The following is an 8,651-nucleotide window of genomic DNA, read 5'->3' on the forward strand; positions in this document are numbered from 1 at the left end:
GGTATTTTACCAGACATTTGCGTCCCCAAGCCTATTCAAGTGTCTAGAAGAGTGGAATATTGTAAATGATGAAAGGATAGGTGACAGATTGTCTTTATTTCTGACTTAAATGTTTGACTTGTATAGGAAGTAGTTTGTAATTTTTTAAAAATTACAGATTCAGGAAGTTCCCATCTAAAATGAAAAGAAGAATGCTTTATTTAGTAAGAAACATGATTTTGGTTTATGGTACTCATATATTAATAAATACCTTCTCTACAAGTCTTTAACCAATGGTAAATTGTCATGCTGATGAAATTTAAATAAAGCAAGGAAAGAGAGAGGAAAATCAACTAGTAGCCTCAATACAATAAGTAATCTTCCACTGTAAATTAATAATAATGGGGAGCTGAAGAGATTGCTCAGTGTTTAAAGGAGTGTTCTGTTTCACAGAAGACCCTTGTTTAGTCCCAAGAACCCATATTTGGTATCTCACAATGTTTAATAATTCTAGGTCCAGAAGATGTGACAGCCATCTGGTCTCTAAGAGCACTAAACTCACATACAAAAACTCACAGGCATATATACATACATATGAAGGGTTCTTTATTTAAAATTTATCTTGGGAGACAAAGTCAAATTTCAACAAAACCTATTGATTCTTACCATGAGCTCTTTGTGTGAGCTGGGTGTTAGTTTTATTATTTGAGCATTTTAATAGCAGGCTGTTTCAAGAAAAGTATGCTGATTTAATGAGTGAAAAAATGTTCTGGGATGACTCCTGGCTCTATATTAGAGAAAAATTGCTGAAAATAGACATTGTAGAGAATGAATTTTCAGGGAGTTATTGGGGATTGATAATACGTGATTTTGAAGTTCCTATCAAACATTCTAGAAGAAATGATACACTTGAATCTGGAGCCAAAAAGAAATAACAGGTTGTACACAGAATTCTGAGTAGCTATGTGTTTTCAAAGTGCACAATGTGAGTCAAATACAGTAATAGCATGAAGAGGATAGGGAAAGAACCACCATGATGATAGTATTAGTTTGAACAGCCATTTGCAGACCAAAGGGAAGGAAAGATATAGTTAGAATGAACAGTCAGAATAGTCAGAATGAGTAGTCTAAAGTAAATAGTCAGAATGTGGGCATTTCAGACACAAAGGAGATAAAAGTAATGAGAAAAATACATATTTTTGAGTCACATGGGGTGCTAGTGAACTACAAAATGGAGAGAAGGGTGATTCTGTCTTTTGCATTGTAAGTTTCAGGAAACTATGAAGGTGAAAGCCAGAGTAGTATACCATATTCTAACATGGAAAACAAAGAGACAAATGACTTGTGACCATTGTTAGGTGTATGTATATATAAAGATATGTATGTGTGTGTGTGTGTATGTACGTGTAGATAGTTAAATAAAATAGTGAACAGATACTATATTCTGAGAAAACACATATGAATGAAGTGCAAATGAGTTATAACTCTGTGGGTTAAAATTCAAAACGAATTCTCTGTATGGAACTTTCATAAAGCAAGAATGGTCCTCCATGCCTAGTTCCAAAGAAGGCGATCAAATAGGGCAATGTTTATGAGGAAAAAAATCTCTCAGTCTCTAAAATGAGTCCAAAAGTCATAGGATTCTATGTCATGTAACAAAGGCAACTGAAATGATGTCTTGTTCTGCATTTGTTTAGGATCTACTGTATAGCTGTCAGCACAGATAGTATCAGATATTGTGCAGGGAGTACTTTGTGTCAAATCAACTCCATGGGGTGCCTACCTGACAAGAAGACAAGCCTGTAAAAGGATTATCACCCACTCTCCTCAAGTGAGGTCACAGCTCCACCCATTATAGCTAACTAGTAATTTGATCCAGCCCAGCTGCCAGAAAACAGGCCCAGGTGCTGACCCCACAGGTTTTGGATTGAGTCTCAGTCACTGTGGTATATTTTCGGCGGTGGAACCAAGCTCACTGTCCTAGGTAAGTGGCTTGAATGCTTCTTCCTATCCATCCCAGTCCTTGTTTTCTTGCAAAGGTCTTTTTTTCTCTCTGGGAACCTTTTCTCATCTGCTCTCCTCAGACATAAGGACTGATTCCTGACATTTCTCCAGGGTGGCTAGAGGAGGTAGACCATTTTGAAGGAAGAACCAGAAGAGTGGAATCAGCTGGCCTTAGATTCTCATAGATACATTCTGATCTCAGGGGCGTCAGTTAGGGTTTAGCCAGAGTTAAGAGCTCCACTCTTGTACTCAGGAAGATTAATAATTTGGGACCTTGGGCCAAGTCTAAAAAGAAGGCACTAGGATTTTCATGGCGCATACAATGTCTTTCTGGGTTGTCAAAAGTTACATCTAGAGGTGTTAGTCCAACTTCCAGAGACTGAAGTTATCTAAATTGGCATTCTCAGAAGCATAGTGACAGAGTAGTCTTGGAATAGTGTTCAGATCTCTGTTCTTATACTGGGCTGCTGAGGTCCTAGAGCATATAGATAGTTCTGACTAGTAGATCTGGTGGTTCTGGTCATCTCAGGATTATCGCTAGAAATAATCAAGGATTCTGTCTACAACGCCTCACAACCATGGGTTTCGCTGTTTCATGTTTCCATTGCCAGCTTATCCTTTTCCGTCAATGGTCCGTTATAAGCAGGAGGTCAGGAATGAGAGACAAACTTGGGGTTTCAGAATACTATCTGACTGTCAGGGAAGAATGCTGCTGCAGTGAGCAAGTGGCTGCGATGCTCTACCTCCTAGGGGAAGAAACCTCTAGAATATACTGAAGGGTATTGTGATCAGATCAAAATGTACTGTGGGCACCAGTCCCAGAGTAGCCTCAGATCTTTTCTGGATGGAAACCACTACAAATTAGAAAAACTGAGTGGATTGATATAGAGAATTTGCTGCATATAATAAGCTCAGTGTCCCCGGGGTGCTGGAGACAAAGAAGGAACTTCCTCAATCAAAATGCAGTCTGCAAAGCAAGGTGGAATGTACCCTGTTTACCAGAGAGCTCTGATCACCACAGGGACAAAGGGGAAATAACTGCCCTGGGGAAGGTGATCAGATGCAGTTCAAATCCAAGTTAGATTATAAACAATAGGGTGGATAAAGCACAGTTATACCTGCTGACAGTGGAATTGAGGCAGAAAGGAAGCGTCAAGGATATGTAAGTTGGGAGACTATTTTGAAAAAGGATAATGAGAAGGCTATCTGTACTCAACCAGGCTCAATGGAGCAGTTGAGAAAAAAACAAAATGCCAGGTAAAAGCATGACCAAACTTGAGAAGTTACTGAAATTTTGATATTTTATATAGTCTCCTGAATCAGTCCCCTTCTTTTATTGACACAGGTCAGCCCAAGTCCACTCCCACACTCACAGTATTTCCACCTTCAACTGAGGAGCTCCAGGGAAACAAAGCCACACTGGTGTGTCTGATTTCTGATTTCTACCCGAGTGATGTGGAAGTGGCCTGGAAGGCAAATGGTGCACCTATCTCCCAGGGTGTGGACACTGCAAATCCCACCAAACAGGGCAACAAATACATCGCCAGCAGCTTCTTACGTTTGACAGCAGAACAGTGGAGATCTCGCAACAGTTTTACCTGCCAAGTTACACATGAAGGGAACACTGTGGAGAAGAGTCTGTCTCCTGCAGAATGTGTCTAGGAGCCCAGGTTTCTCCTTAGCCTGGGAACCCTGCAGCTGTAGACCCAGAGCAGGGTCTCTTCTCTCTACTAGCTACCTTATCCCTTCTCCCTTGCCCACTGAATATTAAATAAAATGTCATTAGCTGATCAAAAGTACTGTTTTGCTTCATTTGTTCTCATTATATATTTAATTTTCAACCTTTGAAACTGCAATGTGGGTAGGTTGGATCATGGTCCCCAGTGAGAAATTAGTTCACATTTAAAACACGCTGACGGTACCACCCCAACAGTGACCTTTCCCCTGTTCTGTGCTGTTCTCTGGGCCTTGCCATGCAGGGACACCCATTTAGAATGCATCTCAGGTAAGATATTGTGTTTCAGAGTTAAACAATTATATAGAAAGTCCCCAAATGTGTGAGTTCTTGCAATAAATTTAGAGAATTTCATTGTATGCTTCAGAACATTGGTGTTCATGGTCATCTATACTGAGACATGAGACAGGATAAACACTCAAGCATAATAACTGTGTCTAGTGAGAAATACACCCAACTTGAGACTAGAAAGGGATATCAAATAATTGTGCATAAGAAGTGGTTTCAAAGTCAAAGACAAGATTAGTCAAGGTCATGTCAGATGAGGTCAAGGTAGATTGAATGTGACCTGAGAGCTAAATTCAAGCCATCTGCTTGGGGAAACTTACATGTAATAAACACCTATTTTACTGACCCAAGTCCTCTCATGTATGGCACCCCAGTGTGCATTTTACAGTGATGCCAACCACAGTCTTTGAAATTGACATTCAAGCTCCTGTGGTCCTGCTTCTATCCAGGTCAATATGTACTTAGTATTCAGGGTTTGAGGACATCATCTTCTATACCTCACAACATGGACACTGAGTACATTCATAACTCTTTGCTGGATCATACAGTTCCATAGCATTGTCTTCAAAATCGAAAATATTCTTCAAAAATGAGGCATAACAACAGTTGACAACATAGACTGGGATCTTAGACACCTATATTCCTAGGAGGAATATTTGGGATCTGTGCCCTGCATTCCATTTCTGATGATAGGCCATGATATAATCTGTCCCTAATAAATGGAAGTAAAAATTCTGGGTACCCTCACAGCAATGTTCCATGCTGGGGACACAGCCAACACTCATCTATACCCATTTATTTTTCAGAGACTCATAGGCTTGTTTCAAGTTTTCACTGACAAGTTTGATCAGAAAAATTAGGAAACACAGAAATAGTAATACCCCCATATCCCCACCAAGCAGACTCTTAACACACATTTTACCCAGATTTTGATTCACAACTACAACTATAATTAACTATATCTATAACTTTATAATTATAACTAGAGTATAACTATAACTTTAACTATAACAGAAAATTCTTCCCTATATATGTTAAGAAAGCTGATTCCAGAACTCACATCTTGTTAGCTAAAATTATTCTTCAGAGTTTAAAAAAAAAGAATGCCTAGGTATTATTTCAAACCTCAAAAGAAGTTATTACTTCTATTTCTTCATAACATAGTCAACAAACATGTCATCATCTTACAGTGTTTATTGGTAATGAATGATTCTAAAGTGTAGGAAGATGAGATGTACATTGATACTGATGGTTATGTGTGTTCTCTATCTGCTCTCTCCTGAAGGGCCTCAGGCATTTCTCTTTGCCTTTTTCCAGGCATGAGCTGCAAAGATTGAGTTAGTGGTCTCTCAACACTTTGCATAGACTCTATACAGCTGGTGGTTTCCTCAAGCCCTCACTGGGGACTCTTCTCTGTTCCTTCTTATTCTGTGAAGAGCTTCTTATATACAGAGTATGGAAAATCCATGGATGAATTTCTGGCAAGGCTGGCTAAGGGGACATATAGATCCTGGGAAGAAGAATCTTTCCGTGATGTCATAATTTCTAGAATTATCAGGAGCTGCATACCTTTCAGAAGCAACTGGAGAATAAGGTGCATGTAGGGTTTTTGCATAAGTCTATGTCACAGTGTTGGGTACTCGGTAAAGGAACCAGATTGACTGTCCTAGGTGAGTGACTCCTTCCTTCTTTATTAATGTTGTCTCCAAGATTTGAGGTGGTTTTTGTTGGGTAATTTCCAATTCTGTATTCTAGTTCATGTCTAACCCTCACTCTAAGTAAATAATCTCCTTCTCTAGATTCTGTGTCTCATTTCAGACTATTCCCTGTAGCCTTTCATGTCTAATCTCAAAGACATGGGGGCTGAAACAGATAAACATCAATGTCTGTCTATAATTATGTTAGGATATGTAGCACTTTGATAAGTACTCCATTGTGCTATCACCTTTTAATGTCTATTTTTCTGATAAACTTTGTGAGGAATAAATTTAATTGCCATCTCATGGAGAAGGAAAACCAGGGGCATAGAGGGAGACACAGCTGTTGAATTTAGAGAGCACAGTCATTCAGCACGGAGGCTTGGGAAGGCTAGATAACCTGGGCAATGGAACTCAAGATTAAGTTCCTAGGACAGCTGGGAGATAGAATGAACCCCAGAGCCTTCATGGAAAGACACGAACGGAGCACCATCCAAGCTATGACTCAGGAAATTTAATTAGGAGTCAAAAGGGGAGGGAGCTCTGGCCACAGAAATTCAAGAGAAGAGAGATATCTGTTGGGAATCTGGGCTCCTAGGATTCTCTAAAAGACTGCTTAGAAGACACAGCAACTAAGTTCACATACATCTGGTCCTGATGCATGAAAATCATGTAACTCATCCAGAGATGTGAATATTCCGTCATTCTGTAGGATGAGACAAAGGTCAAGCAAGTACATGCTCTGCCTGTACTCAGGAGGAATAAACTCAGGTGAGAACAAACTCAGGAGTTAGAGTTTAAGCTCAGAATAATGTTCCTACATCAGAACTGTCCTCAGGGTGGGTCAGGAAGACTGTAGATACTCATAGAGTGAAGGGAGGATACAGAAGGGGGTCAGGTGTCTGTGGTGAAGGTCAATGGTACAGGTGTGTCAGGTGAAGCAGTGCACAAATGTGTAGATTTATAATTCCTAGGCACATAGGGAGCAGATAGAAGAAATTCATACACCCTCTTCTGTCTAAGCTCAAGGACCCTTTACACACTACTGCCAGGACTGCTACTGAAAGATCAAGATTCTGATCTTCCTTTTTCTCTATCCTGCAGACCAACCCAAGGCTACGCCCTCAGTCACCCTGTTCCCACCTTCCTCTGAAGAGCTCAAGACTGACAAGGCTACACTGGTGTGTATGGTGACAGATTTCTACCCTGGTGTTATGACAGTGGTCTGGAAGGCAGATGGTACCCCTATCACTCAGGGTGTGGAGACTACCCAGCCTTTCAAACAGAACAACAAGTACATGGCTACCAGCTACCTGCTTTTGACAGCAAAAGCATGGGAGACTCATAGCAATTACAGCTGCCAGGTCACTCACGAAGAGAACACTGTGGAGAAGAGTTTGTCCCGTGCTGAGTGTTCCTAGGTCATCTGACTTTCATCTTACCCACAGAGACTTGGATCAGAAACATGTCCAAGTGTACCTATACTGCTTTTGCCTACCATAGCCCTTCTCCCTATTCTCAAAATGCACAATAAAATGTCTATTCACAACCTCTAATTCTCCTCTACTTCATTTGTTTTAGTGTATGTGAAACTGGAATTCGGAGTAGTGTGTGGAATGGCCTGGCTCCCTGGAGTTTGCAAGCAGGGTCATAACCTGCATCATTACCCCAGGGAGTGCCACCTTCACATGCACACAATTTTCTAAACTTTCTTCTGGACCTCTGATCACACCATAGTATTGTACAGTACAAGTGTCATAGCCTTCCTGAATTTCATTATCTCACAGGCCTAATCAGGTTTTAATTCCATGTCTAAAAATTTATTACTGCCTAGTCATCTTGTCTTAGGATTGTAATTTAGAAACAAGGACAATCCAATATGAGACACAGCTTCTATCATTCAAGTAAAAATAAACAATAGCAGGAAATTGGAAGTTTATCATAATCTATGCAGATGAGCAAAACCAGGCTAGAGTGTATGGGGATTCATGAAGGCTGAAGTATGGTAGTGGTCAGCCTTGATGGGAATAGAACTTTGTTACAAAGAATGAGGCTGTTCCTAGAATTCCCATCCCACAATATTTCTTTCCTTCCCTGGCTCAAGACATAATAGTTCAATGTGCACCTGCATCCTGAGGTTACTACAGAACTCTACAAATGAACTAGGTCAACCCTTTTGAAATACAGACATTGTTCAATACCATTGTTCCACAGTTCTTGGGAGGTGGACGCATGACACATATCCATAAATGTTTCTTGTTGAGGAACCAGGCCAATGGTAGAGCCTGAAGAGTAGGGGATTTTTGTCAAAACAATGGTGTGAGTAGAAGGAGTGCAACTGTACTGAAACACAGCTACACCAATTCAAACCTTAGCATTTGCATGAACAGGACATTTGGGACATAACATTGTATAGCAACTGATTTTTGCTCATGTGAGTCAAAGTCGAAGGCAGAAAATTGTCTCATTAGCCCTACAGGGTTTAGTATAAGCTCCAACTCCTCCCCCCACATATGCTGCCCGAAGGAATACTTTTCAATCATCTTTCTGTAACATGTTGTTGTCATTGTTGTTGTTGATGATGATGATATAGTTTTGATTTTCTAAGACAAGGTATCTCTAACTGGCCTCAAATTCACAGAATTCCACCTGTCTCTGACTTCAAAGTGCTGGGAATCACAGGTATGCACCACTGTCCTCTGCTTTTGTAATGTTGAATTACTGAGAACACAGGCTAAACATTCAGGAACAAAGGCACGTGTAGCAAAATTCTGTTTCCATCAACCAATGATTACAAGTAATTTGCAGCGTTAGTTAATGAATCCAAGTACATGATAGACCAAATATTCTATTGCTAAACTACTTTCCTAAACATTACTTTTGTAGTAGCTGGTTACCTTTTATTTTTATTGGTACATTCATTGTGTATAATTATGGGATTCACAAAA

General features: G+C 40.1%; 2 protein-coding genes across 11 annotated transcripts in view; both read left to right on the forward strand.

The window, feature by feature from the left end:
- Positions 1 to 3,779, forward strand: part of LOC134481033 (immunoglobulin lambda-1 light chain-like) — a 422,701-nt gene extending 418,922 nt beyond the window's left edge. For all 9 annotated transcript variants that reach the window (XM_087577389.1, XM_087577385.1, XM_087577382.1 and 6 more), the window contains exons 3-4: positions 1,918 to 1,963; positions 3,329 to 3,779. In XM_087577389.1, the coding sequence (XP_087433515.1) occupies positions 1,918 to 1,963; positions 3,329 to 3,377 (95 nt within the window). In that variant the 3' untranslated portion in view covers positions 3,378 to 3,779. The remainder of the gene's footprint in view (positions 1 to 1,917; positions 1,964 to 3,328) is intronic.
- Positions 1 to 7,259, forward strand: part of LOC148002700 (immunoglobulin lambda-1 light chain-like) — a 404,510-nt gene extending 397,251 nt beyond the window's left edge. For both annotated transcript variants that reach the window (XM_087577380.1, XM_087577381.1), the window contains exons 3-4: positions 5,637 to 5,676; positions 6,808 to 7,259. In XM_087577380.1, coding sequence (XP_087433506.1) covers positions 5,637 to 5,676; positions 6,808 to 7,124 — 357 coding nt within the window. In that variant the 3' untranslated portion in view covers positions 7,125 to 7,259. The remainder of the gene's footprint in view (positions 1 to 5,636; positions 5,677 to 6,807) is intronic.
- Positions 7,260 to 8,651: the final 1,392 nt, after the last annotated feature.

Source organism: Rattus norvegicus, chromosome 11 (assembly GCF_021556685.1).
Source record: "Rattus norvegicus strain SHRSP/BbbUtx chromosome 11, alternate assembly SHRSP_T2T, whole genome shotgun sequence".
Lineage (NCBI taxonomy): Eukaryota > Metazoa > Chordata > Mammalia > Rodentia > Muridae > Rattus > Rattus norvegicus.